This window comes from Tarenaya hassleriana, unplaced genomic scaffold, assembly GCF_000463585.1.
Source record: "Tarenaya hassleriana unplaced genomic scaffold, ASM46358v1 Cleome16, whole genome shotgun sequence".
Taxonomy (NCBI): Eukaryota; Viridiplantae; Streptophyta; class Magnoliopsida; order Brassicales; family Cleomaceae; genus Tarenaya; species Tarenaya hassleriana.
In genome coordinates, this window is record NW_010965019.1 from 1,419,097 (window position 1) to 1,447,012 (window position 27,916).

A 27,916-nucleotide genomic window follows, 5' to 3' on the forward strand; every position below is an offset into this window, starting at 1 on the left:
TCAGATTTCATTCCAAATTTATTGTATAATTTTATAATTAGATGGTAAAAATGAAACATTAATTCTAAAATGGGGTGGCAACTAATTTGCTTAGATAATTGTATCCTCCTTCATTTACTTATATTACACATTATAAATATGGTTTTGCATACTAATTTAATCAACTATAGAAATTTCTGATTTTTTTTTTTAATTTTCTTCTTAATAAAATTAAAAGAAAATATTCAAGTTTTTTAAATCGATAATTATTGCTCAATAAATATAATTGTAAACGATAACAGCAGGTGTCGTGGTGTAGTTGGTTATCACGTCAGTCTAACACACTGAAGGTCTCCGGTTCGAATCCGGGCGACGCCATTTTCAATTTTATTTATTCATTTTAAAAACTAAATACTAAATTTTTTTCCACGATTTTGTTATCCTTTTCATATTTTTGGTACCAGGCTTTACGCCACCTGTTTTGGGCCCACCAAAATTGGGCCGCACATGGAATATAACAGAATGTATCCACCCCCACATGTATGTAGGCCCACCTTTTATTTTTCCATTTATATTTTTTATAATTTCGTTATCATAAAATGTGATACATAATATATTTTCTAGATTGCAACAAAACATACAAAAACACGGATATAACGGTTTAAATATTCCACGTAAAGATAAGAAACAAGCGATGTTACTGTCCGAAATCGAGATCGACCGGTATCCAATCCAAAAGCTATGCGATGGGTTCTCACCGTAAAAAAAAACAAACAAACAAGCAATGGTGTATAAACTAAAAATATAAATAGTCAAGTCGGGAAACGTACCAAATCATTTAGTTTTTTGTTAAATAGAATAATGAATTTGGATATTTATATTAGTAAAGATGACGTGGCGTAATCATTTACCATCATTTTGAGGACTGTCTTCGAACTGTGCATACAAAAAGAGACAGTAATTTATTTATTTAATTGGAAAGCAAAAAGACAGATGGGTTTTCTGCTGGCCCTTGGAAGGAAAGACGACTTGTTGTTGTTGTACACTTGTACTTTTTTTCTTCTTCATATTTTATTTATGGATGGACACTAATTGTGTATTGTTTTATCTCCTAAACATATATAATATATTGTTGTCATAACATATAACTCATCGGAATTGAATCCAACCTCAACATAAATCGATATGACATTTTTAAAATTAAAAAAAATCAGAATACCATACAAATTCAAAAAGGGATATATAAATAATCGAAAAACGAATATATCTAAAAGGATAAATCAACATATTGCTAGACTTAGCTGTTTACTTTTTTTTTTTGACTTCCTTCTTTATCACTTCTTTTTCTTTTTACGAAAAGAAAGGGAAATAAATCATTTGCATAATTGCAATTATAGAGAATACTAAAAACATAAAGAAAAAAAAAAGTAAAGCCGGATGTCAACGAACAGCATGTATGACACAGTGGGCAAAGTGACTAAATTTGCGAAATTATAATAACGTTTTTAATGATAAAAATAAATTTTTTTATTAAATGGCATCAAATTTTGGGAAACTTGAGGATATATTGGCTATTGCATTCTATTGACCCGATCCCCATATCTTGAATAGATCTCGTGAATATATATTGTATTTAAATGGGATTTTAAAAAAAAAATATTCTGTGTAAAACTTTTATTTTTATTCTATAGATATAGAGAAACAGATGGTCATAAAAACGGAAGAAACAAGAAAGGAAGTAAAGATACTGATATTTATATGAATCATATAATTGTGATCATATTAAAAATACATGCAACTTTTAAAATAAAATACGTGTATTTCCCTCATTAATAATAAGATATATTCCATTTTACTTATCTATCAATTACAAACCAGTTGTGACTAGATAATATGTATTAAAGAACAAATGGTTCTTGTACAATTATTAAGATATTTTTCAGTAAAAAGGCATCATAAATTTTCAACGGTTTGTCCAAAAATTAATTTTATGATTTTTTTTTTGCATATTCTATAGTTTTCATTTGTCCAATCATAATTCGGTATCTTTAATCGAAGTCATTTAAAAAAATAATAGTTATCTAGATGCGACAATTTTGGAATTTCCTTAATAAAAAATAACTTAAGGTACATCTAATCTAATAAAGAAATATAAGTGCATCTTATTTACGCAAATGAGGTAAGTAAACATTAAATAAATAAAATAAATGACTGAATATTTATCTATTTTAAGGCCAAATCACTGTGTAACGTCTGAGATCTATCTCCGAATCATCGAACGGTTGACACTTCGTCACTCCCCTGAGCCGCGTTTCAGGCGATTAATTCTCCTTAATCTCAATATGGACCTGTTACCGACACTCTGACCGTGTTTGGGCTCTCAACACAGAGACTTCAAATCTTAAAAATAATGTTTTAAAAATTCCCTCTTAGCTATCTGATCCAACGGCTGAAAATCTCTAAGATGAACCCACAAATCTGAATCTCCACCGTCCGATCAAATCCACGTAAGCATCATCATCTTCATCTTTTATCTTCTCCATCTTAGGTCTCTCTCACTCCATCTCTTGTCAGATACACATTCTCCAAGAGAGAGAGCTTCAACAATGGTGGAAGCTCAGTCATGGACGACGCGGCGGATGAGCAACCCTAGGTTCGACGCCTCCGCCGCCGCTGTTGCAGCCGCCGGAGTAACCGCCGCCTGCGTCGCCGTCGACATACCCTCGACCCCGCCTCACTCTACCTCCTCCGGAAAAGGGTACTCCTCCTTCACTGCTGGCATATCTCCGGCGTTCCTAACGGCGGCGATAATCGCCGGGTGGTTCGGCTCCAACATCGGCGTCCTCCTCCTGAATAAGTACCTCCTCGCTTACTACGGATTCAGGTACCCAATATTCCTCACGATGATCCATATGCTCTCATGCTCCGGCTATAGCTCTGCCGTGATCAACCTCGCCGGAATTGTGCCACGTCAGCACATCCTATCCCGCCGGCAATTCATGAAGATTCTCGCCCTCTCCGCCATCTTCTGCTTCTCCGTCGTGTGCGGGAACACGTCACTGAGATACATCCCTGTCTCCTTCAACCAAGCGATCGGAGCAACGACGCCATTTTTCACCGCCGTATTCGCCTTCATCATCACCTGCAAGAAAGAATCCAGCGAAGTGTACTTAGCTCTCCTCCCCGTCGTTTTAGGGATTGTGTTGGCTTCGAACAGCGAACCCAGTTTCCATCTCTTCGGATTCCTCGTATGTGTCGGATCCACGGCCGGGAGAGCTCTGAAATCAGTGGTTCAGGGGATTCTCTTAACATCTGAATCTGAGAAGCTTCACTCGATGAATCTCCTCCTCTACATGGCTCCAATGGCGGCCTGTATTCTGTTGCCTTTCTCTCTCTACATCGAGGGCAATGTCCTCAGGGTTCTGATCGAGAAGGCTCAGACAGATCCGTTCATCGTCGCCTTGCTTGTCGGAAACGCGACAGTGGCGTATCTGGTGAATCTGACGAATTTCTTAGTGACGAAGCACACGAGCGCTCTGACATTGCAGGTGCTCGGCAACGGAAAGGCGGCGGTGGCGGCCGGAGTGTCGGTGATGATTTTCCGGAATCCGGTGACGGCGATGGGAGTCACCGGCTTCGCCGTCACGGTCATGGGAGTGGTTCTCTACAGCGAAGCTAAGAAGAGGTCCAAATTGGCTAACCACAAGTGAGGAATGAGGAGAAGATTGGTTTAAACCGGTTAAGTGATTCTTCTTATTCTTTGTAATTTTACGGTTATTTTCGGTTCCATTGAATTGGGAGAGAACGGTTTACAAAGGTGGTTTCCAATTGTATAATATTGTGGTGAGATTGGGTGGAAAATATAGTATACTTTCTTTGCGCAATTGGTGATGTCATCAGTTGTTTTGTTAAGCGGATTCGTAAAAAATTTGAACTTTGTTTATCCCAATTCAGATGTCGGATTTATCACGATAGAGATTTCCAAAACAATTCTCCAATTTCCCAAATCTGTCAAATAAAATGCCCAATTAAAAATTTAATACATAAAATCTTCAAAATTAATAACCGCAATAAAACCAAATTAATCTTCCGTTACGGATCCCAATATATACCAAAGCTGCATAACCTCTCCAATACTGAAGAAATCTCAAAATTTCCCCAAAGTTTCTCTCTTTTTGATTTCAATAGGTTAAAATTTGAACTTTGTTCATCCCAATTCAGATGCCAGATTTAACTCGATAGAGATTTCAACAAAAATTCTCCAATTTTCTAAAATCTGCCAAATAAAATGTCCAATTAAAAATTTAATAAATAAAATCTTCCAAATTAATATCCGCAATAAAACCACATTAATCTTCCGTTATAGATCCCAATAGATACGCATAACTTCTGCAACAAGTAAGAAGTTATGGAAGAACCCAATAATCGCCAATTCAGACACAACAAGCTTCACAATCGAACACGTCAATCACATGTATATGAACATAGATACACAACACATATGTATATAACACAGATACACAAACAAGTAAATACATACATACATACATTCATGTACGATTATATGTATGGCGTTACGGATCAAAGCTGGACATAAAATCTGCTTTTAAATATGTTTACGCATTAGAACCGCAGACCTGTGCTGAAGATCGATCGACGTTAAAATTTGTAATCTGATGAATTCGGGGAGGAGAGATAGAAACTAGGATTGGGCACAAATACCTGAAAATCGGGTATCCACCAGATTCTCGTCTCGTGGATACCCGATTTTAGGGTACTCGTACATATTCAAATTCAAATCTAAATCCGACTTTCTCAAACCCATGAATCATACTCCAAATTCGGATAATAGAATTTTGAACAACATATTAGTGCGGGAACCTTACTAGTTTAGTTATAAATAATTATACCTTATATCTATATAATATTTTTATAAAATATATTATTTTAGATTAAATAATTTCATATTTTGCAACATTATCTCAAAAAACTAAGTTTATTATTATTTATCTATGTTTTTCTCTTCATATACTTTTATAAATATACCTTATTTTTTAGAAATTTTTTATATAAATATTGTTGTTTTTCTTAAATAAACCGAATCTGGATATCTGCAATTACCTGGACATTATTCCAGATACCCATATCCTGTATATTCGTAAACCACAGATCTCGAACACAAATCTTACAATTAAATATCCAAGACTTCAGAGAACACAAATCAAAATACACCGGTTTGTTCGAATATCTGACCCATGCCCAGTCCTAATAGAAAAAACACCATCAATTAAAAAAATATTTAAAAATAATCTGTTACTTTTAATTTATTATAAAAAAAAAAAACTATGAAACTAGCACTTATGAAATACGAAAAGCAAAAAAGATGGTTCCCTAAGGTATGGGATCATTTCAGTAAACTTCCAACAATCCAAACAAATGCCTCTAATGTATTTTTTGTAATATTTTTTCCTGTTTATTAATTATTAGTATTCTTTTATAAACGAACCGAAAACCAAAAACCAAACCGATATCGAATGATTTTGTATTACACTATTTGGATTCGATATTATAAAAGATATTTAGTTCATTTTCGTGATGTGGTTTGTATTCGTTATGAGTTCTACTTTTTAATTGGTTTTGAATTGTTTATATATGTTTTTAAAAAATAATTAGAAAAAATGGACTCATTTACCCTCTAGGATTTATATGATTCTGGGCCCAAATCAAATTTGTTATATTTTTTTATATGTTTTTATTAATTCACTTTGGATCCGATGGATGGGTTCGCTATGTTAATAATAATCAGTAAAAAAACTTATTACTTGTTTAACGAGCCATTAGACGTTAGTTGTGAAATGTCGATATATTAAAAAAAAAAAACAATTTGAAAAAATGGACTCATTTACCCTCTAGTCCAGCATGATGAACTCAAACAAAAAAAGAAAAGAAAAGGAAGAATCTCATATGAGATACGATTACCGTTCATCGTTTGGTTGCTTGCTACCAAAGTAACAAACACTGACTCGTTTTCAGATTATGAGTTATCGAATGCAAAGGAAGGACCTTTACACCCTCAGATCAAATCCTTCAGATTTCTCTCTGCATTTCAATGGCGCCGCGGAAGATGCAGATCACAAAGTTTCTTGGCGAGGGTTCTTATGGTTCTGTCAAGCTCGTCAAGTTCACCGTCGAAGGAGGTGGCTCCGTTTACAACGCCATGAAGACAAGCAGCCCGGAGAATTCCGAGAATCTTCTCAAAGAGTTTGAGATTCTTTCCAAGTTCCGAGGTTGTCCAAGGATCGTCCAATGCTACGGGGACAGGGTGGTACAGAAGGAGACTAAGAAAGGCGACAAAGAATTCAGAATGTTCATGGAATATGCATCAGGAGGCACTCTCGCCGATCTCATGGACAGACACGTCAATCGAAGACTGCCCGATCGGTTGATCAAAGAGTTCACCCGCATGATTCTCGAGGGTTTGGTTGTCATCCACGGACACCATTACATTCACTGCGACCTCAAACCCGGCAACATCCTCGTGTTTCCCAAGGAGATGAGTACATGCAGCTCGGCCTATGAGATCAAGATTTCAGACTTCGGGTTATCGAGAGAGGTCAAGAAAGGAGATTCGCAGACTCCGTTTATCGGAACAACGCAATACATGTCACCAGAGTCAGCCTGTGAAGGCGAGATCGGGACGGCACACGATCTGTGGTCGTTGGGATGCATCGTGCTGGAGATGTTCACTGGAGTGCTTCCCTGGTCGACAAGCGAAGATTATTACATATTGCCTTTCCTAGCGATTGGTCATGCGCCCAAGATTCCAGAGACTCTGCCTTGCGACGCAAGAAATTTTATAGAAACTTGCTTTGCAAGCAATCCGGAAGAAAGAAGCAGCGCTACCATGTTGTTGGAGCATCCATTCTTGCACGAGGAGAAGCCTCAAGTGGACAACATTGTTAGATGCGCTCATAGGATGCCTCCGCCCGGGTTCGACGTTCTTCCGCCTGGATTGACATGAAGAAATCACCTAGAGCTAAGTCATTCTATCATTCGTACATGTCATTGTGAATTTGCATGCATGTTTTCTTCATTTTTATTGCATTTGTTTTCGAAAAAAAGAGCATATAGTAGCATTGCGTGCGGGATTTTAGGAGCATGTACATAGCTTTGACATGGTATCTTTTCGTTAGATGCATATAGGAACACGTGCATAACCGTTTTGAGTCCGAAGGTGGAACATGATGATAAGTAGGGAACATACGGTTTGCATTGCTTAGATAACAAAGGGAAAGACGTTCTTAGATTGCCTAAGACTTAGATGGATTGTCGAACTAAACTGTTCAGGAAAACCTGTTATCGTCGGTTACTAGATTGTGGGATGAGTCGGTTTCTGAGTTTTAGAAAGAATTTCTGTTCCCCGAACCAAGTGTATATATCTCCCTAAGAATCATGACGACCAAAGTTATAGGTTTGCGAGGTCCACCGGACCGAAAAATACCTTTATACTCCATCCCGACACTCCTCTATCACGTTACTCGTTAACGAATATCGTTCGAGGATATGAGTGTATCGAATTTCGATAGCTCGGGTCTAAGTTGTGGGGCGGGTATAAAATAAAAAGATAACCATCAACTTCAACGTCCTAGATGCTCGGAAAAAATCTGACACTCCTCTGTCCGCTACTCGTTAACGGAAATCGTTCGAGGACATGAGTGTATTGAATATCGATAGCTCGGGTCTAAGTTGTGGGGCGAGTATTAAAAAAAAGAGAGATGACCGTCGACTTCAACGTCCTAGAGGCTCGGAAAAATTCCGACACTCCTCTGTCTTGCTACTCGTTAACGAATATCGTTCGAGGACACGAGTGTATCCAATGTCGATAGCCCGGGTCTAAGTTGTGGGACGAGTATCAAATAAAAATATATCCGCCGACTTCAACGTCCTAGTGGCTCAGAAAAATTCCGACACTCCTCTGTCCGTAAATCGTTAACGAATATCGTTCGAGGACATGAGTGTATCAAATATTGATAGCACGGGTATAAGTTGTGGGATGAGTATATCATTAAATATATAACCGCCAACTTCAACGTCCTAGAAGCACGGGGTGGGGAAAAAAAAGGGATTATACGGTATTCGGATTAGGGTCAAAGCATCCTATGTGCCTAGGTTAGGAATGGTTCGAGAGATGTGTTTGGAAAGGAAACAGAAATCCCGGTATAGATTTCGGTTAGCGGTATAAGTCCCATGTCTAGTGATCAACTGTGTCTAGGAAAGCCTTAATGGGGAGGTTTGATTCCGTCTACGTCAATCCCGATGTTTATCGAGCATTCCATACCCGAATCTCGTTCTGATTTCGCCGGTGACTCAAGGACGCGTTTTTCACGGTTTTTTATATTCGAGAACAAGTAAAAGTCATACATTATAGTATATTTTCGGGTGTTTAACCTAGGACGTATATATAATGCATTCTCAGGCATCGTGTATCTCGTCCTTTGTTTCCGAGGAGAGTTTGGTTAAGCCGCTCAGAGCTTGTGTGAGGAAGAGAAAGGAATGAAGAAGGGAGGAGCAGCCACTGCAGGTGAAGGAGCCACGTTATGGAGAGGCACAGACCATATATCAATTATAAGCGTCGGGATGGGTTTTGGCATATGCTTGTTCTATAAGGGGGGAGCTCACAAAAATCAACTTCTCAGACTGTGTAACCCTTTTTCCATTAATCCCAATTCAGCAGTTTATCTGTTTTTGTTCCAAAATCCTAAGATCCCTCGCTATAAACATGGCGAATGAGCTTGCTTGTAGGTTTTAGATCTGTTTACGTTATCAAACAACAACTGTAACATTTCTCTATCAATGAAACCGCTTGTGTCCTTTTTTTTTATTTCATTGGCACGGTGGTCATACCATACACTTTTCCTAAGCATCAGAAGCAACAAGAACCAAAGTATGAAGAGCAAGTGCCTTGGTTTCCATGTCTCTTCCGTGTCCATCCCTGCCTTTGTCTGGGAAGATCAGCCGATACAAAGAGAATCCTTAGAAGGAGAAGAAACCTTTCATGGGAGCTCGCAAAACAGGCTCCGACACAAAGAGAATCGATAAATTCCGAGATCGTTCTCTATCGAGAATCATGCACGCATATTACATCCATAACAGAGCACCCAAAGATCAATATCCACAACACGAGCAAAACAGGAAACATGTCAACTGAACCTGCAATGGACGCTGACAATCAAACAGGCAACAGAATGGTCCTCTGAAACGCTATATCCTTTTGCGGTTGGATGTCCCATGAAGCAGCATGTTGTGCTTCCTCGGGTTTAATAAAATCCCGACTGATCTCATTGATCATAAATTCTCCGCAGAATGGACATTCACTGGCTACCGCGTCATCCAGCTCTGACCGGAGCTGCCTCGTGATAAAACACGACATGTCAAGCCAAATTATCCACGAAAAAAATGCTCAAGAGAAAAGGGTAAAACAAGAAACTAAATGAAGAACTTGGTTGCCTTGAAAATGAATCTGCTTACCTTCTCTGCAGTAGTTGTACCAGTCATGGTTTCATCGGGGAGACTACTATTTGCATCCCTCCGTGTTTCACTACCAAGCAACGTCAGTTGCTTCTGTAAATCGAGTATACGTTCGGCCTGAACCAGAATGGTTAAAACCCGACCACGAAAGGGAATCAACACATACAGAGCAGAAAATAAAACTTAGATTTCTGATTACTTCTACTAGTCCCACAAACCAAGCCTCGTACTCAATAAGCCTTCCCTATAAATTCCAGTTAGAGCAGATGTCTCAACTACGCCGAACGGAAAAACCACAGGAACCCAAATAATGAACTCGTAGTAGCTTGACTTACTTGGTTTTTGTCCGCGCAACTTGTGACATGCGTGATCAAGCACTGTGCATGGAAAGAATGTCCACAAGGGAACACATAGAACGGAGCCAGTGGTCCAGCTGAAGTGTACCCTTGGGCCATTCTGTAATCCCCAGTCATCATCAAGATTTTACGTTTACAGACCTGACAATTCATTGAGAAAGATAAAGTCTTTTGCAATGGATTTCATTCCTCAGAAAGAAAAGAGAATCCATATATTCTTATGCGAAAAAAAAGGTACGCAATCTTGGAAAGAGCAATACCCCGCATTCCTCGTCGCAGTCAATTACAGCGTATCTTTGAGTTAGTGCACTAATATCATTTCTAATGTTATCTGCACCACGTGTGGCATCATTCATTTCCTCTTTCAAATTCTCTATTTGCTTGTTGTAATCTTCTAGAGATGAACAAATTGCTTCCTGCACAAAAAAATATTGAAGAAAACCAATAGTTGATTGCTGAGGTATTATGAAAGAAAATCCCGAAATACAAGGAAGCAGAAGCAAGCAACCTGGAGTCTAGACCCATGACTAAGCTCTTGCACTTCCAACCAAAAAAAAAGGGAGATAAGGAATTACCTTGAAGTCATCAATTAAGGCAAAGTCCGGAAAGAACGGTAATATATCTTCAATCTTTAGAAGACCATCAGTTTCTTTGAGAAAGGCTATTGCCTTCCTTATGTTTTCCCTTTTAGTTCCTTTTTCCTGCTTGACTACATGCTTTGCAACCATCAGCCAGAGTTTCTTTCTTAAGTCTTCATCATCTTCTACCTTATCAGCTTCAGCCATGGCAAGCTCGGGATCGACCTGTTAAAACCAAAGACGAGTGACATTAAGGTGGTATCAAATCAATCTAAACCACTAAAATTGGCTAGCTAAACATGTGTGGCAATTCCTGAATCTGCCAAATAAGCATTTCTGTTTCGAACTTTCTATTACGTTGAAGATCTTAAATAGAGGGACTGTTACCTGAAGAGCAAGGGCTACTGCCTCTTCATGCATAGACATCATGCTATATATATGGACACATGCACGAGTTCTCTTTTCTTTCAGACAGAGGCGCAAAGCATATTTGGGATCATAGAAAAATTCAGGGCCATTCTCCCTCCCTTTTCCAAATTTGCATTGAAGGAACCGAAGGAGAGCGTTGTCATCTTCCTAGTTTATGAATAGAAAACCATTAAATACCGTATCATTTCAGCAGTCTCTTGTCAGAATAAGAAAGACAATACTCATAGTTGCCGCTTTCCAGTTGATCACTACATGCTGGAAGAAAACATCGACAGCTGGATACTTAAGTTTTAAGGGAATTTAATCGACGCAAATTTTAAGTAAAAGAACCAAAATAACCTGCTTGGTATATAAGGAGAGGAGCAAATTGTGGATCCCTGGATCTTCGTTATGCAAACGGTGGACGCAGAACTCGAGATATTTTATTACTTCATGTGTCTCGTTCCTGAATTTTCATAAGAGAAGACAATATATAATATAAAGGAAATAATTTATCTGTAGCCACTAGTCAATACAAAGACAATTAGAAAGAGCTGCAACATAGGCATGGTATAGCGATATAAGTTCTTGGTGGACCTGATGGCACAGTGTGAACAACTATATTTGGGGCAACATCACAATATTTGAAAAAGATTCTCAGTGGGAAACATCATTAAAGATACACAAAGCGTTCTATTGTTATCTGGAATTGTTAAATCTAAGAGCATAACTATCATAGTTGACATAAAGTTGAGGAGTGGAGAACGTTACTTCGCATGAGGTTCGCTTGAGTAACGCATCATTGCAGGAATTAGTCTCCTCGGATTAAGATCTTTGTTAGCCATCCATGCCTCCACAGTTTCATAAGCATCAAGCATAATAAGGTCTGGGGCAAATTTATACTGAAACATACCAAAAAAAAAAGATAAGTGTCAAGAAGAAACTAAAATTGGAAGGCAACAGACATTCACAGCATGTTAGAGGATCGATGTACCTGAAGTTCGACAGGAACTGAAGACTTTTGGAGAACCTCCAATGCTTTCTTTGCTTCCCCTTGCTGATGGCAGAAAAAAAATCAGATAATTGTGAATTGAACAAGCCTGGCCAAAATACCATATCTACTTATATTGTATCATTCGGGGAAAAAGAAACTCTTCTTGCTCATCACCTGAATATAATGATGAACAACAATTCCATACTGCTCCTTGAGATTAGCAAAGTATACCAATTCTTCAACCCTACCATAACTGTAAGGGCAAAAACGAAAGACAAGAGAAAGGAGCATTATTCTATATTTAAATTATTATGGAAATGTGCTTCGGGCAGTTTGCAGTAGCTTTTTTTGCACAATACCACCATTAGGCTATAATTATCATGCTGCAGCATTAATTGGTTTAAAATATAAGTTTTGAACCAGACGACGATGAGGATACTTATGAACTTACCTCTCCAGAAGTTTCATTGTGGTTGTCTCATCCAATACGTCTTTGCAGTCACTTAAGAAAGCCCGGAATTCTTGAACGATCAAGTGATATTCTGAACCACGATTTTCTATAGCAGCATCGTCTTCTAAGAGTAGTCGATTTATCTAGATAAAAAAATTGAACACAATATGAATAGAGAGGGGAAAACACAAGGGACTAAGCATTGAACTCCATTTCAACTGATTCAAACAACATAGATGAAGCTGATCTGCACTGAAGCTGTCAGTAATCAAATATGTCAACCAAACTTTTCTATTTGGCAGGGGTCAGAAGGTCTAGTCCAGTTTACTTCATGTCTTAGCAAATGTAGATAAACTGGCATTTGTCATTTATCACCCAGAAAAAAGAATAAATGATGTAGAGAGTAAGCACAACCTTATCCAGATAAAGCTCAGTTGCCCAGGTGGATATCATTGTTATCTGGCATTTGTCATCCTTAGAAAGATTATCAAGCTTATGCAGTAAGAACGTTCTTAAAGCATCCTGCAATACCAGAAGGTAACAGATAAAGACAGTGAACTCTCCAGCACAAATTTGAGATGCATCTCTCGTTTAAGCCTCATTTCAAAAGGATAACGTGAAATGATACCTACATCTCCGAGGTTATTTTAACAATTTAAATTTCAGAATGGATAGCTGCTACTTGGCTATTGCGGTCTATGTTCTAAGAATTTGAAATAAACATGATATGAAAGGCACAAACGTCTTGCCAATAAAAATATGAGCAATTTGTGATGAACGAATAAACAGTGGGTATATAATGAATGTGCTACATGTGCATACTTAATAGATGCAAAACAGAAAATGGCACACTTACAAGTAGCAGCCTTATATGCTTACCGGTTCATTTATGCTAATAAACTTCAAGGTGACCTCCTCAAAGGATATTACGTAGTTAATCTGCCAAGAATGAGTGTTAGTCAATAATTCACTTCTAATGAAACGCAGACTGCAAGAACAAAACAAAATTAGAAACAAGGATTTACCTTGGCATAAAATGATGCTGCTCGAAGATATTCTTTGGAGGCTAATGCAGTTTCCGCCTACAAAAGAAACTGCTCAAGTCAAACAAAACCAATGACAAAAAGACTCCGCTACCTTATGTAGATGGTAGACCACAGACAGCAGTTTTATGATGGAAAATTGCAGATATGGCACTGGGATCACTCATAGGTGGGAAAAAGACAATTAAGTCATGACACATTCATTCTACTAATTGATGGTAAAGGACATCAAGGATTACCTGAACTAAATAAACTTGGTCTCTCTGGAGAGGGTCCCGACAGTTTGCTAAAGCTGCAGCATAGTCTTTCATGTCCAGGTAAACCTTCCACATATCTCGGCCTTCATCAGTTACAGAAACCTAGAGAAGAAAGCCCAAGATAAGAGGAGAAAGCAAAAGAAATAATAGAATATTACTCGGGTAAATTATATAGACCATAAACAGAAATAAGCAAGCCAAAACCAAAAAAAAAACCTGGAAAATCGAATTTTGATCATATGCATAGAAAAGTCCAGCAGAGGCATCGCTACACAGTCCAATTACACCCCTAGAAGCTGAATCTGTTGTTAGGTCAAAGTGGAGCTCTTCAATAATTTGTTCGCTTATCCGATTCACAACCTACCAAGAATTTAGCAAACAAGTACATCAGAATGTAGCACACTTATCAAACAAAACATTTATTTTATCCAAATCAAACTCAAAATATACAAAGAGGAATCAGTCCTCTACGTTTTAACATACCTTAACCTTGTTTCCAATAAGGAGGAGGAAATGAAACTCTGAGAGTGCCATAGAACTCGGTTTGATTGCTTCCATGCCCTCACTCAGCTTTGAGTAGTCCAAGAGAGCCTTGTTCTCCACGAAGTTCTCATCACCATTTGGATAACTATCAACAAGTTTTGATTAAATTGCCAACATAATGGCTAATCCACATTCCACAAATTACATTAAAAAATGATCATCCAAACTTTGCCCTAGAAAATACCAAAAAAAGGTGATAGAATGAGGGCAACAAATATGTAGCTTATTATGTTTATTTTCAGAGGGATGGAATAGTATTTCCGTATGATCTTACCTGTGTTGAGCTCCAAAATTTAAGCCGCCATGATAAATTCCTGCTCCTGAAAGCCAAGCAAAATGAACTGCTCTCCGCTGCTTTATAAAGAAGTGTAGTTCGCTGAATGACAAGAAACATTACATCCAGAGAATATTATTAAACCTTGAAGATCATGAATCCCTGTGACTTGTTCAAGCATGCTTTATTATCTTTAAATACAAACCCCAAACATTCTTCATCTGCATTTCCAGCAGTATATGCAAAATGTACATTGAAAGCACAGTTGAGTGAAAAAAGAAAAAACTTGCCTGTTTGGTATTTCACCAGGAAGTTCCATAAAATGTACTGCACGTTCTTTATAGCTAGAAAAAACAGACTGGAACAAAAAGAATCAATGGTCAAGCAAACCATACCAGTGGGAGTAAATTGATTTTACTACAATCCTTCTAATGAAGTTCCGAAGGCACAGCACAGAAGGCATCAGAGATTGACTTACTTCAAGTGTTCCAATCCCAGTGAAAGAATAAAGTCGAGTCGGAGTAACCGCCATGACGTAGTACCTCATCCCGTTACTTATATTAGCTGTTTCCATCTGAGCATATATGTCATAAAATAGCAATGACTTCAGCATCCAAATAAAATGAGTCTTAAAAATAAGCTAACGTAGTAGAGGGACCCAGCTGTGCTGAACGGTTTCTCAACCTTTAAACTTTCATTCAGGAGGGTCACTCAACACCTAGTTAGCCAAAAGCCTACATTAGCAAATTATACCATATATCTTGATCATCCATGAACCGTACTTTCTGATATCAAAGTAGGAAAATGTATATGGTATAAAGCAGCAACTATTGAGATAACATGCATACTGATTATTCTAAGTTCATCTCAAAGTAGAAGGCATCACCTGCAAACCCATGAAGGCCTCCGGAAGTTCTTCTAGTTCAAACAAAAACTTGATGTACTTCTCTCTCTTGTCCTTCTCATCCACAGCCATCTCAAACAATTGCCCATTATGAGTACCTAGAACAATCTCCTTCGTGGAAGCTTCGTTTGACAATACCATATACAAAAGAGAATCAACATCCAGGCCTCAACCTTAACTTGTGTGAAAAGAATAGCCGCATAAATGGACTACAACCTTCAGTTATCTGTTGTCTGTTCCAACCAACTGCATTAACAACTAAACCTTTCAACCGGCTCAGCACCCGGGGCTTGGGCCACTTCGCATGAGTATAATAAGTTTCAGCTCCTGCAGGACCAGTGATCGTGCAAATGCAATGGCTACCGCCAGGATCAACAAAAACCTTGTGGACAGATTGCTCTCCAGATCGACCACCAGACAAATCTATATCTGCATTCAAACAACAACAAAAAATGATAATCACGTCTGTTGCTTGTATTCATAAGAAAAAGAAACTGCTTATTTGACAAATGTAACATTTACCAACAAAAGACACATGGATTATCATAAATTAGGATGCAACTGTGTACCATAAGAATCTCCAACGCCAAAATCATGCCGGATGATCCATCCTCTACTTGTTCCGAGAACAATTACATCATTGCCAGCAGCCATACAAGTGATCACACCTCGACCCTTCGTTGCATATCTCTCGAGAAGATCAACTGTAAACACTTGCCTATCCATTTATCCCTCTAAATTAACCCCAGCCCAAACACAGGAAAATAAGAAACAAAAACTTCAAATCGTCAAGTTTTTGACAACCAAATCGACCTCAGCACAATTACGCGCATATATATACAAGAAAAATACAGCGAATCAGCTATTGAAATCATATAGAAACGCATCGGAATACGACGACGAATTCGAAGTTCAAAATGAGAATCATCAGAAACATCCGAACGAAGTTAACAATAAAAAAAGATCGGTTTACAGAATCCTGAAAACTTGTCCGAATATGTTTACGCATTACATCATTGATCTGAGAGAACCCGATACCTGTGTTGAAGATCGGCGGTCGGCGATCGACGCCGGAGTTTGTAATCTGATGAAATCGGGGGGAGAGAGAGAAACAGCCCCGCCTTCCCAAAAAGGACAGAAAAAAAGGCCTCGCACATCCATCAAGACGTCGTCGTTTACAATTGTCAAATCAGGCCCAAACTATGGGCCATGTAATATATCCAAATATACGATTCTGGGCCCAAATTAAATTTGTTATATTTTTTATGTGCCCAAAAACCGATTTTTCGGTTTTATCCAAACCCAATTAACCTGACCCGAATACCCGTACCTACTTTGGACCCCATTTCGGGTTTTGGTTCGGGTTTTAGTTCGGTTACATTCAGATTCGGTTATAAAAAAATTATAACCATTCGGTTTTTACATAAATTTCGTTTCTATCCGGTTCGGTTATTTTTCGATTCAGTTTGGTAAAAAAATTCGTTTTTTTTCCAAAGAAATTGTCGATTTTTCAGTTATCCTTTTTATTAAATTCGATTTCGATTTTATTTTTTCGGGTTTAAAGATATCATAACTGTTCAGTTTTGATGTCGAGTTTGGTTCGGATATGATTGTTTTATTCGTTTCAGTTCGGTTCGATTATTCGGTTAATAACCAAAATTTCTTTGAATTCGCTATATTAATAATATTTATTAAAAAAATATTACTTGTTTAGAGAGCCGTTAGACGGTTTTTATACTAGTAGGATAATTAAAATACTTAAATAAAATAAACATTTTTTAGTCTCATGTCAAAGTAATTGGGACATCAGCTATTGCAAGTTTAGATTCAATCAAACAAATTATTCTCTAAATAATTTGTAGCAATTTTTAAAAAACAAAAAAGTTCAAACAACTTACAAAGGAATGATATTTCTCGAAAATCATTTTATCCTTTAGAGGTTATAATTTCATTTTCACAAAAAAAAACTTTTATTGTGTGAAAAATGGTGGTAGAAAAATAATAGACATTTAGGAAAAAGGGAAAAGAAATAGAAATATTAAATATAAGTCGAAAATTGAAATTTCAAAATATTAATTAAAGTTATTATAATCTATTTTTCTGTCCAAAAATCCAGTAAGATCACGCCTTTTTTGTGTAACTAATCATGCGGCTATGATTATTTCTAAGCAAGGCATAAAAATGGCTTAACCATGTGATTTCTTGTCAAAATCTGTCCTATTTACTTAATAACGCCAACCCCATTTTTGTCCCATCCATGTCTCAAATCACACAATTCTTTTCTGCAATAAAAAATAAATAAATAACCAAGTATTTTTGGCCGTCTATGTTTTTTTTAGAAGAAAATGGGATTTAATTAGAAAATTGAGAAGATATAAAAAAATATATATATATATATATATATATATATATATATATGAAGTCCTTATGCAAACTAGGGTCATTGTAACTTGTGGCTGCGGAGAATATAATGGAGATCATTACCAAAAAAAATAATGGAGAAAGACAAAAAAAAAACACAAACAAATTTGGTGGTGTGCAATTTATAGATGAAAATGTGAGGATATTATTCTGATAAATACACTCTTATCTTCTTCCTTTCCCAATGGAATATTCCTATAGAAAAATCAATTATTATTACTTTCCATTTCAAAATAATTATTGGTTTAGATTATTTCACAGTTTTTAAGAAAAGAGATAAAAAGTCACATATAAATAAAAATAATAACAATGTTACCATTAATAATTTATTAAAATTTGATAGGGATAAAATTTGAAACTATTGTAAAAAAATATCTTAAAAATATAGAATGACAAATATTTTAAAATATGAAAAATAATATAAAACTATAAATATTTTGAAACGTTCGCTAAAAATAATTAAATGCCTTAGATTTAAAATATATATATATATATTATTTACTGGCAAAAACGAATATAATATACATAGATCACACACGATATATCTTCAAAGATCCATTTTCCCCGCTTCATAAATTAGGTAAATAAAAAAAGGTGTAAATATTTATTTTTAATGCTACAGATGAAACAAGAGACAGATGCTGTAAGAAAATACAAAAAACGAGGGGACCGGTTATGGGCAATTTGGTAATTTCATTGACCTTCCTCTCCCTCCCAAAAATCTCAACGACTGAAATCTCCCCAACCCTTGAACCCAGGAACAGACGCCGCTCCCAGAAATTCCAACCCAATCGATTTACATCTCACACACACAAAAAAAAAAAAAAAATCGACTTTCACGTAAAAAAAACGAAAATCTCCAAAATCTCGATCGTTTCGTGCGTTCGCCGTCGACCCGATAACCCACTTACCCGACCCAGATAAATCCATTTCTCCCGGTGGAATCGGAAAGACTTCCTCATGAGCTCAGTATAATGACCCGCACCGGAGCTCGCCGGAGCCCAAAATCCGATTCAGAAACACCCGACGGAGGAGCAACCGTCACCGCCGCCGGAGGCGGAGGAACCACCGCGATGAGGGTCATCGTGCCATTACAAGGCGTGGTTCAGAATCGCGGAGGTTTGTTCCTGGGCTCCGTGATTCCATGTGCTCTCTTCTACTTCCTCCAGCTTTACCTGAAAAGGAACCGGAGGAACGAAACCGACAGGGGTCCGAGCGACCAGAACTCTGGCTCCTCACCCGGGTCGGGTTCGCCGGGCCCGACCCGGTCGCAATCCGCCGGCCAGCTCACGGAGCTCACTGGGTTGCCCCGGTCTCTCTCTCGGGCTCTTCTCTCGCCGAGGAATTCGAGCGGACCCGTTTCGGTTTCGGGTCGGGCGAATAGTGTCCTCAAGGGCGGGGATTCTCCGTACTACGTGGGGATGAAACGGGTTGAGGAGGACCCGTATGACGAGTCGGGTAACCCAGATGGCGTCATCGAACTCGGTTTAGCTCAGAACAAGGTTGGCTTTTTTCTTTTCTCGATGTTTGCATCGGAATTCTCGAAAAGTTTTTCATCTATCTGTTGATTTCCTGTCGTAAAGTTATCGACTTTCGAATCTTCTGTGTAGTTATGCTCGGATATTCTTGAGGACTGGCTTTCGGAGAATCCGAGGGAAGCAGTTTCAGGTGGATTGAGTATCAGTGGCATCGCTTCTTATTATCCCTCTGATGGACAGATGGAGCTGAAAACGGTTGGTCCCTCTAATCGTATACGTAGATCTCTTTATTAGTTCATCGCTTGAAGAACAATCAACCTATGATTATTGCAATGCTCATAGGAGGAGATACGGATTTGAAGAACGCATGTTGTTGAGGTCTCTCTTAGTTGTTGGATCCTGAAAATATGAACCTTACATCATTCAGATATGATATCTGTAAGTTTTCTGTTGGAAGGTCTCTATGTGTTACTGAAAAAAGTTTCTGGGTATTGTGTTTTTTGGGGGGACCAGGCAGTGGCAGGGTTCATGTCTGAAGCAACCAAGAACTCGGTTTCCTTCGATCCATCCCAGTTAGTATTGACTTCTGGTTCATCTTCCGCTATCGAGATTCTTTCGTTCTGCTTAGCTGATCCTGGAAATGCTTTCCTGGTTCCAACACCGTGTTCCCCCGGGTAAATTATAGTTCTTCACTCTCCTTTTTTGACTGGATATGATGCTGTGAGAAATGATGAATCTTTTATGAAAGAGTTCTTCTTTTGTGGCTGAGCTGAAACATTATCAATAGCTTCATCTTCTGTTGTACAGATTCGATAGGGATGTGAAATGGCGAACGGGTGTGGAGATCATACACGTTCCTTGCAGAAGTGCTGACAACTTCAACGTATCCGTGAGTGCACTTGATCGGACATTCTATCAGGCCAAGAAACGCGGTGTCAGAATCCGTGGCATCATAATATCTAACCCGTTGAATCCCGTGGGAAGTCACTTGAGCAGAGAGAACCTCTATGCCCTCTTGGATTTTGCCCGTGACAGAAACATCCATATAATCTCCAATGAGGTCTTTGCAGGGTCGGTCCATGGGAACAAAGAAGAAGGGTTTGTGAGCATGGCTGAAATCACCGATACGGAAGAGAATATTGACCGGGAAAGAGATTATTTCACAGTTTTTAAGAAAAGAGATAAAAAGTCACATATAAATAAAAATAATAACAATGTTACCATTAATAATTTATAAGAGTTCATATCGTGTATGATCTATCAAAGGACTTATCTTTTCCGGGTCTCAGAACAGGTGCCATCTATTCCTTCAATGAGAATGTTCTAGCAGCTTCAAGAAAACTCACAAGACTCTCGCCCGTATCATCCCCGACCCAGCATTTGCTCATATCTGCACTTTCCAATGCAAAGCTTGTTCAGACATTCATCAAAACCAACAGGGAGAGACTACACAAAATCTACACAGATCTTGTGAAGGGTTTGAAAGATTTGGGGATAAGCTGCACGAGAAGCAATGGAGGATTTGTGTGTTGGGCTGATCTGAGAGGATTCATATCTTCTTACACTGAGAAAGGGGAGATTGAACTGTGGAGCAAGTTCTTGAACATTGGCAAGATCAATGTAACCCCAGGATCTTGTTGCCATTGCATCGAACCTGGATGGTTCCGGTTTTGTTTCGGTAATTTGTCTGAGAATGATGTGCCTCTGGTTATGGACCGCCTTCGAAAAGTTTGTGAAACTTGTAAATCTCAGGATTGAAATTGGTATTTGATTATTTATTTGTTCACTTCTGCAGATTTTCCAGATGATTCACCAAGCTTTTCTCTAGTGTAGTACAGCAGTCTCCATTGGCCTGTTATTGCCATTTTTGTTTCCCATATTGTGCCAACAAAACTGATGAAAGAAATCAGAGAAAATGAATGACTAATCCATAGATTACTTACAAAAAGAAGTGAACTTTGGATTCAAATCTATACAAACAAGAAGACCCAGTGGAAAGAACAAAACCACAGGGAAAAGGATATGATCGGTTCCAAGATCATGGTAGATATATATATCTTCTGCAGATAATATATGGGTTTTCTTGATGTTCTTTGGTGTTCGTGTGAAGGGATTTTCTTGATCTTCTACGTGTTATTGAAGCAAAGGTTCTTCATCTGATTGCATTGAATTGAGCTTATTCTTGGCGTAGACTGTGCAAATGATGGTTGCAGCCATTGTTAAGCAGAAGCCCAGAATGTCCACTAAGATCTCTCCAACCGACATGCTGTGACGCTTGTCCGATGCATCTGCTAGTGTTCTTATCAAGATGCCCCTGCAACATCCGAAACCAACAGTCCCAAGGACCTTAATCTCTGTAAGTCGTGTCAGTTCAATTTAAAGCTCATCTCAATGGCTCTCAAATGCTTAGATGAAATGTATTTCAGTTGTTGTGCTAAATGAAACACCAAAGTTGGATTCAATTTAAAGCTGCGGAAATTTTTTTAAAGATGGGTTCTTATCATCGAGCATGATGCACCTAAAGAGCTTCTAGACATCAAAAGAGTTGTGAATATAATCAGTTCTTCAATCTGCTCTGATGTCTTTTTCATCCCAAGCCCATCAACCGGAACAAGATTGTTCATGAGAGAGTTCACATACTGAAAAGGGAAAGAATCGACAAAAGTAAAAGAAAGAGAAACTTACGTGTAAATCGAAACAAAGATCTCTGGAATTACCCCGACAAGAGATCCGAAGACGTAAGGACCATAACGAACACCAGTTGCCACTGCACAGTAGTTGTAAATCATATAAGGGAATGGAGAAACCCGGATTAAGGTAACGGCTTGAAACTGGTGAAACCAGTTTCCTTCACCGGCAGCTCGTAGTATCTCAGCCTTCTTAGGGTACTTCTCCAACCGTTCCTGTATAAGAACAAGCAGAAAATGAGAACCATCTAACGGTATCAAAAGCTAAATTCATGAATACAAGAACTAGACTCTCAAAAATCTGTTCTTACTTGAATTTTGTTGAGGAAGAGATGGCCAATGAAGTAAGGAAGTGAAACACCAATGCTCATAGCCGATAAAATCAGTAGAAATCCATAGCCATAGCCAAATGTAAGACCAACCATCCACATGGAGGGAGAAGAGGGAATAAGAAAGGCAGGGAACAATGCGATAGAGGCAAAGAGCAGAAGACCGAGCATTGGAATGCTGAATCTTCTTCTCACCCATTTTATAAAAGGAATAAGCTCCTGGAAAAAAACACAGTCAAATGAAACGTAGCAACATCAAAAGACAATACCCATTATTGATTCTGAAAACTAGCATGATTCACTAACAGTAATCAACATTTTCTCCATTGACGAGGAAACCAATCGTTAAAAACGAATCCTTCATTCACGCAACAATTAAACATATAACTTGTGTCTTATGATGGAGCAGACCGATGTTGTCATGTTGGCCAACAACATAGGACATCATCAAGCAGCAATTCTGGCATGAATAACATCCAGAAAGTTCAAGATTCCAAAAAATCTGATCTTCTTCACATTGAAAACCAGACATGAGATACGATGTTCCTCCTAGCATCATCATCACCCTCATCACAGATTGAGATCATAATACACAAATCACCGTTTAACCCGAAACCCTGATTCCAATTTATCATCAAAACCAATAAAAATCGAAATTGAATACCAAAACCTAACCTTGTCGATAAAAAACGGAGCGACCCATTTGATGAACAGAGCGGCCAACACACCAACGCAAGCGAACAGGAAGATAAACTTGACCCAGAACAAGAGAGACCCTCTCGACCGTCCCGAAGATTCCGCCAAAAACCCATCTCCTCCATCCGATGATCCTCTCAATTTCACGTAATCGCCATTATTGGTATCTTCCAATCTCAATCTCAGCTCCGGCACCGTCTCTTCGACGGCATCACTGTACGTCATCGAAAGAGAAAGGAAGAGACAAACAGAACAAAGAGAGAAAAACAAATCCCGAAAAAATCTTAGATATTTCTCGACCCTTTTGCCCCTTTGTTTTCCGTTTGTTTCCCGAGAAAATGGGAAGGCAGCATTCCTAACAAATGAGACCGTTGGATGAGGGGTGGAGAGAGAGAGGAGGGATTAGGAGGTCCGTTAATGATCACTTTTTAATCCAAGATTTAAATAATTAACCCAATAATAAACGGTTTAGGAATAAACGTATCTAATGTCGACACGTGGCGATATATGATTTGCTGCTAGCTGTAACCTGTGGAGCGCCGGTTTTCAGCGCGTTGCTGACTCACTCGCTTTATATTCCCTTAGCCGTCACGGTAGGTATTGGCATATACATATATATACATGCACATACATACGTAAACGTGTACATTATATGTATGTATATATATAATATGACTATGTTTAACGTGAAACCGAAAAAAAAAACATGCCCCAGCATATCTAAGCTGAATAAAGTCCGGTGTAATTGTTTTTTGCTTACAAATTGAATTAACTACAATAAAAAATTTGCTTTACTTTTTATCAAAAAAAATTGCTTTACCAAAAAAAATTATTCGGAATAGTATTTCACAAAATTATAAAATAGAATTCACTAAACAAAAATTGAATTAAATTAATTTTTATTTTATCCAATCTATAATGAATTCGCTCAGTATATAAAGTCTAGATTGGAAATGGAATGAGGTGCTTGATCAAATTTGTTTGCGGTTTCTTCTGTAACCAATAAAATTGGCAATATAACATTCACTTATTTTTGTGTGGAAACCATTAAAGAAGTGAAGGTTGTTATAACTAACAAGCATATTATCGATATTTAAATATTATAATCAAGTTATATAATAAATGAAGATTGTATAAAATAATATCGACCAAATGATTGGAGAGAAGTGGAAACACACATAAGCTCTTTTTTGTTCTAAAAGAAAACACATATAGATTGAAGCAACATAGAAGGAAATTAGACAGCAAGAAAGTTTATATGATGCTTTGAAGCAATATCATATATTATATTAAAATTTTATACTCATGAAAGTGCCTCATCAATATTTTTTCGACAAAAAAAAATATAATAAAAAATTTACAAAAATTCCTATTTATAGTTTTAAACTAATCATTCTAATTTATTTAAAATGGAATACATCAAAAAGTGTAAAAAAATTCTAGGTTTGAAAACTGATATGTCTAATAGATTTAAAATAAATAATCTATAAAAAAGAACATTTCCAAAATTGAAGTCTATAAATGTATACGCTATAAATTAGATTTTATAATCATACATAATTGAAACTTGCTACTATCGGCCACAGACGGAAATAATATAATGTTATGTTGATAGATTGAAGATGAAAAATGATTGATTGGATTTTTCTATTTTAATAATAATAATAATAATTAATCTCATAATATATATAAATATTAGAATAATATAAAAAACATTTAAATTCTAAGGCTTATAAATATCACCCCCTTTAACTTTTTATCATTCTTGTTAGTCATCAATCTAAATTATCCTCTGAATTATTTTTTTCAATTATTATTAATATTAAATTTAAAAGAATAATCATAACATTATTATATTTTGCGTCGGCATGTGGGCCCCAAAGAACCTTGTTCCACCGGTTTGAAGAAACCGGATTAAGAGCAATCACGCTTCTTCTACCTGAACAGCAGGCGCGTGGATACACGCTCCAACTCAGTGCAACGGGATGTAAACCACACGCACCAATTCAAGCGTGGTGATTTTACACCCCCGCTACGTCACAATCGAACAGCGAGGCCATTCGTCGCCTTAACCGGACACGGTTAACACCTAAACCCGTTCTCTTGGAAAACCGGTAGCCACGTCAACTGTTAATTCAGAACATCCCGGTATTTCCGCTATATTACACAAAAACCCCAACCTTTTCCACCACCCGATGACCATTTCCACGATCGGATGGATCAGATCTAAAGGTGCGAAATGTCCCGTGCACCTCACTTCACACAATTAACCTTTTAGCCCCCCCCCCCCAAAGAAATGATTCTTCTGAAAAGGAACCAAAGGGTCTGCCGGTTCGGTCTCATCTCTCTCCTCTCTCACGAACAGAAAAAAATTCGGTTTCGGTTTAGGTTTCCGATCAAATCACGAACGTTTGGTAGGGAATTTTCTGCGATAAATACAGTAAGAAGTCTTCATATTTTCTCTGAGTGATTCTCGTTTGCTATTATTCAGGAAAATCGTCTTTGATTCGCCGGAGACTAGGACAAGGAGACCACCGGGTTTGTTTTTCCGGCGAAACAACGTCGTTTTTCGATCTGTTTTGTCGGTGAGGAAAAAAAGGTACATCTCGTTTTTTGTCGTTTTGTTCTGTTTGAACTCCATCTGTTCAAAAGGATTTGATTTTTTTCTGGTTTCCTGACGGGTTGAGATTCGTGTTTCTCGTGTTCGTCCGTTCATGTTGGTGGTTCGTGTTTGGCTGTTCTTGTTTTTTTTTCGCTTTAGTTTTTGAACTCTCATTTTTTCGAAAGAGAAATCATTAGAGCCGTCTGATTTTGTCAAGGTGATGACGTGGAAGTTTCGACGGTGTCAATTAGATTTAACAATTTGAGAACGCTCGTTGTGCGGGAGGGATGGACCGAGGGCAAGATCGTCTTTTTACTTGAGTATCCAACGGAATATGACCTGTCATTACAGATTACGTTTTTAACCTTGTTGCCGTCGAAGTGGAGGGGCAGTCGGGGGGATACTTTCGTCATCTGGAGGATTCTGCTGGGAATCTTTTTTTTCCTTTACTAGAGCGAATCTAGGAACATCCTGGATAGAATCAATGGATTCGTCTTGTTTGAATAATTTCGTATACTGACTGAGATTCGATTATGTGTGAGTAACAAGCCAAATCCCATTAGACAATCTCAAGCTTTTTACCCCTGTCGAAAGAAGAACCCGAACACTGGATTAAAGTTCGTTTTCTATCTGTTCTTCGATTTCAACTCTGTTTGCCCTTTTGTTTCGATCAGATCGGAGATAAACGGTAATGGGTTCTGAGCAAAACGACAGCACCAGCTTCCGTCCCGCGGAGCCGAAGCTCTGCGTCAATGGCTGTGGATTCTTCGGAACGGCGGCGAACATGAACCTTTGCTCCAAATGTTACCGCGACCTCCGCGTGGAGGAGGAGCAAACCGCCTCGGCGAAAGCCGCGGTGGAGAAATCTCTGAACCCTAATCTGGAAGCCCAACCGCAACAGGGCGATGAAACCACCGTCGGAGCCGAATCCGTCGTCGGGTCGTCGTCGGTGGGGTCCAGTTCCACGAGCGGCGGAGACGGGGCGGCGGCTCCTCCTGAGCCGCGGCGTCCGGTTCCGACAAAGTGTTTCAGCTGCAGCAAGAAGGTGGGTTTGACAGGATTCAAGTGTAAGTGTGGGAGCATGTTTTGTGGTGTTCATAGGTACCCGGAGATACACGACTGCCAGTTCGATTTCAAAGAAGCCGGAAGGGATGCCATTGCGAAGGCGAATCCCGTCGTTAAGGCAGAAAAAGTGGATAAGATCTGAGGAGAGATGGAATGGAATCAAGTCTGTCTGGTAACCATGATGTTCTGGAATTTCACTTGTGTTGTGTTTGGTTCTGTACGCTTTGATGTGACCCTGCTTTAGCATTTCGGATAGGGTTTTAAGGTTTAGGGTTTGTAGGGAATGTTAGAATCGGCTGTTTGTTGCTATGCGGTCTCGATCATTTGATTATATGACTTGGGTTGGTGTCTGAAATGGTGGATATTGTTTTGTGATAAGAAGTTGCTGTTTTTCCTGTTCATGCTGAACTCAATTCTCAAGATTCTAGGAAAGATTTTAGACCCGTGGAAGTGTCCATTTGCATTGAACTGATGATTATTCGTCTGAGTAACATTCTCGGGTTTGTCTGTTTGTCACTGTCTGCCTTCACTATGCTCTTAATGCTCTTTGCATTGTACATTTGCAAAGGAAAGCTCTCTTAAGGTTTCAAGGGAGAATTTTGTTTAGGTTATAATCCGGTTTGTGCCCGTAAGCTGTTACTACGAGGTTCTTCGGGTTGAACTATTAGAATCTTGTCGGGTTTGTTGGTTGATACTAAGTCTGATTGGGGGTTTAAATCTCTACTGAAATCTGCTGGATGGTACATTTGTTTCTCTGAAGAGGTTATTACTAGGAATGAAACCCAACATTTGCCAATGGAAGAGTTTTCGGTTCTTGATTGGTAATCCATAAAGAACAGGTTTGATGTTTGGAGATTTGGATTCTATGACATGTTTGCTTCTGTATTTCTAAAGAATATATTGAAAGAGGACTTTTTTAATTATGTTCCGGTTTGTGGATTGAGTTTGAATGCGTGTTTGATTTTTTTTTTAATGTTTGTATATATAAGTAGTAGGAATATAGATGTCAAATTGGGTTGGGTTATATGGGTTAATATAACCTAATTATTTTTGTATTTGGGTTACTTTTTTGGATTAAAAATATTTTGTGTTTAATGAATTAATCTAAATAATTCATTAGAATATTTCATTTTTTATTTTCATTATAGTTAGAGATCAACCGGTGATTTTTATTAGTAATCCAATCGAACTGAACAATTGATTGATTATGAATTTATAAAATTTGAAATAACTCAACTTGAACCAAATCGAACTAAATCAATTAAAATTTAATAATTGTTTGGTTATGCAGTCTCGAATCAAATCAGTTCGAATTACTCTATT

The 27,916-nt window shown here is 38.0% G+C and overlaps 6 protein-coding genes and 1 non-coding gene across 9 annotated transcripts; 5 read left to right on the forward strand and 2 right to left on the reverse strand.

Moving 5' to 3' along the window:
* Nucleotides 1-283: 283 nt before the first annotated feature.
* Nucleotides 284-357, forward strand: TRNAV-AAC. Its single transcript has one exon. It is a non-coding gene; the product is annotated as a tRNA-Val (tRNA).
* Nucleotides 358-2,553: 2,196 nt separating this feature from the next.
* LOC104809433 (probable sugar phosphate/phosphate translocator At1g12500) lies at nucleotides 2,554-3,922 on the forward strand. Its single transcript, XM_010535433.1, has one exon. The coding sequence runs from the start codon at nucleotides 2,586-2,588 to the stop codon at nucleotides 3,687-3,689; it is 1,104 nt and encodes a 367-aa protein (XP_010533735.1). The 5' UTR covers nucleotides 2,554-2,585; the 3' UTR covers nucleotides 3,690-3,922.
* A 2,127-nt stretch (nucleotides 3,923-6,049) lies between these two features.
* LOC104809662 (mitogen-activated protein kinase kinase kinase 1-like) lies at nucleotides 6,050-7,000 on the forward strand. Its single transcript, XM_010535706.2, has one exon. The coding sequence runs from the start codon at nucleotides 6,089-6,091 to the stop codon at nucleotides 6,998-7,000; it is 912 nt and encodes a 303-aa protein (XP_010534008.1). The 5' UTR covers nucleotides 6,050-6,088.
* Nucleotides 7,001-8,924: 1,924 nt separating this feature from the next.
* On the reverse strand, nucleotides 8,925-16,437 carry LOC104809434 (vacuolar protein sorting-associated protein 18 homolog). 2 transcript variants are annotated; one of them, XM_010535434.1, is made up of 24 exons: nucleotides 16,354-16,437; nucleotides 15,885-16,049; nucleotides 15,532-15,744; nucleotides 15,298-15,437; nucleotides 14,890-14,985; nucleotides 14,702-14,769; nucleotides 14,412-14,513; nucleotides 14,078-14,222; nucleotides 13,811-13,954; nucleotides 13,577-13,696; nucleotides 13,320-13,376; nucleotides 13,174-13,233; nucleotides 12,709-12,816; nucleotides 12,295-12,437; nucleotides 12,018-12,096; nucleotides 11,844-11,906; nucleotides 11,621-11,751; nucleotides 11,210-11,315; nucleotides 10,829-11,017; nucleotides 10,439-10,666; nucleotides 10,124-10,279; nucleotides 9,843-10,004; nucleotides 9,508-9,624; nucleotides 8,925-9,385 (listed from the first exon to the last, which is right to left on the reverse strand). In XM_010535434.1, exons 2-24 carry the CDS (start codon nucleotides 16,039-16,041, stop codon nucleotides 9,209-9,211), a joined length of 2,961 nt encoding a protein of 986 aa, XP_010533736.1. In that variant the 5' UTR covers nucleotides 16,042-16,049; nucleotides 16,354-16,437; the 3' UTR covers nucleotides 8,925-9,208. The 2 variants fall into 2 exon arrangements, with proteins under 2 accessions (XP_010533736.1, XP_010533738.1); XM_010535436.2 differs by lacking the exons at nucleotides 15,532-15,744; nucleotides 15,885-16,049; nucleotides 16,354-16,437 and adding an exon at nucleotides 15,096-15,145 and having other exon boundaries at nucleotides 15,298-15,362.
* Nucleotides 16,438-18,465: 2,028 nt separating this feature from the next.
* Nucleotides 18,466-21,041, forward strand: LOC104809435 (probable aminotransferase ACS10). Its single transcript, XM_010535437.1, has 5 exons — nucleotides 18,466-19,238; nucleotides 19,347-19,469; nucleotides 19,728-19,888; nucleotides 20,022-20,368; nucleotides 20,455-21,041. The coding sequence occupies exons 1-5, from the start codon at nucleotides 18,711-18,713 to the stop codon at nucleotides 20,970-20,972; spliced, it is 1,677 nt and encodes a 558-aa protein (XP_010533739.1). The 5' UTR covers nucleotides 18,466-18,710; the 3' UTR covers nucleotides 20,973-21,041.
* An 84-nt stretch (nucleotides 21,042-21,125) lies between these two features.
* Nucleotides 21,126-23,329, reverse strand: LOC104809436. Its single transcript, XM_010535438.1, has 4 exons — nucleotides 22,906-23,329; nucleotides 22,213-22,449; nucleotides 21,900-22,117; nucleotides 21,126-21,528 (listed from the first exon to the last, which is right to left on the reverse strand). Exons 1-4 carry the CDS (start codon nucleotides 23,149-23,151, stop codon nucleotides 21,348-21,350), a joined length of 882 nt encoding a protein of 293 aa, XP_010533740.1. The 5' UTR covers nucleotides 23,152-23,329; the 3' UTR covers nucleotides 21,126-21,347.
* Nucleotides 23,330-25,226: 1,897 nt separating this feature from the next.
* LOC104809437 (zinc finger A20 and AN1 domain-containing stress-associated protein 1) lies at nucleotides 25,227-27,001 on the forward strand. Of its 2 annotated transcripts, XM_010535440.2 has the most exons (4): nucleotides 25,227-25,340; nucleotides 25,418-25,525; nucleotides 25,746-26,065; nucleotides 26,203-27,001. In XM_010535440.2, exon 4 carries the CDS (start codon nucleotides 26,220-26,222, stop codon nucleotides 26,733-26,735), a length of 516 nt encoding a protein of 171 aa, XP_010533742.1. In that variant the 5' UTR covers nucleotides 25,227-25,340; nucleotides 25,418-25,525; nucleotides 25,746-26,065; nucleotides 26,203-26,219; the 3' UTR covers nucleotides 26,736-27,001. The 2 variants fall into 2 exon arrangements, with proteins under 2 accessions (XP_010533742.1, XP_010533741.1); XM_010535439.2 differs by lacking the exon at nucleotides 25,746-26,065.
* Nucleotides 27,002-27,916: the final 915 nt, after the last annotated feature.

Excerpts from the sequence above, each read along its gene's own strand:
- LOC104809662 (XM_010535706.2), top strand. The coding sequence starts at position 6,089 with ATGGCGCCGCGGAAGATGCAGATCACAAAGTTTCTTGGCGAGGGTTCT.
- LOC104809437 (XM_010535440.2), top strand. The coding sequence starts at position 26,220 with ATGGGTTCTGAGCAAAACGACAGCACCAGCTTCCGTCCCGCGGAGCCG.
- LOC104809434 (XM_010535434.1), bottom strand. The coding sequence starts at position 16,041 with ATGGATAGGCAAGTGTTTACAGTTGATCTTCTCGAGAGATATGCAACG. Across the intron at positions 11,316-11,620 it reads TCAAGCGAACCTCATGCGAA|GAACGAGACACATGAAGTAA; the intron begins GTAACGTTCTCC and ends ATGAAAATTCAG. Across the intron at positions 9,625-9,842 it reads GTTGCGCGGACAAAAACCAA|GCCGAACGTATACTCGATTT; the intron begins GTAAGTCAAGCT and ends ATTCTGGTTCAG.
- LOC104809435 (XM_010535437.1), top strand. The coding sequence starts at position 18,711 with ATGACCCGCACCGGAGCTCGCCGGAGCCCAAAATCCGATTCAGAAACA. Across the intron at positions 19,239-19,346 it reads TCGGTTTAGCTCAGAACAAG|TTATGCTCGGATATTCTTGA; the intron begins GTTGGCTTTTTT and ends TCTTCTGTGTAG. Across the intron at positions 20,369-20,454 it reads GAATATTGACCGGGAAAGAG|TTCATATCGTGTATGATCTA; the intron begins ATTATTTCACAG and ends AATTTATAAGAG.
- LOC104809433 (XM_010535433.1), top strand. The coding sequence starts at position 2,586 with ATGGTGGAAGCTCAGTCATGGACGACGCGGCGGATGAGCAACCCTAGG.
- LOC104809436 (XM_010535438.1), bottom strand. The coding sequence starts at position 23,151 with ATGACGTACAGTGATGCCGTCGAAGAGACGGTGCCGGAGCTGAGATTG. Across the intron at positions 22,118-22,212 it reads TCTTCCTCAACAAAATTCAA|GAACGGTTGGAGAAGTACCC; the intron begins GTAAGAACAGAT and ends GTTCTTATACAG. Across the intron at positions 21,529-21,899 it reads ATCTTTGTTTCGATTTACAC|GGGCATCTTGATAAGAACAC; the intron begins GTAAGTTTCTCT and ends CGGATGTTGCAG.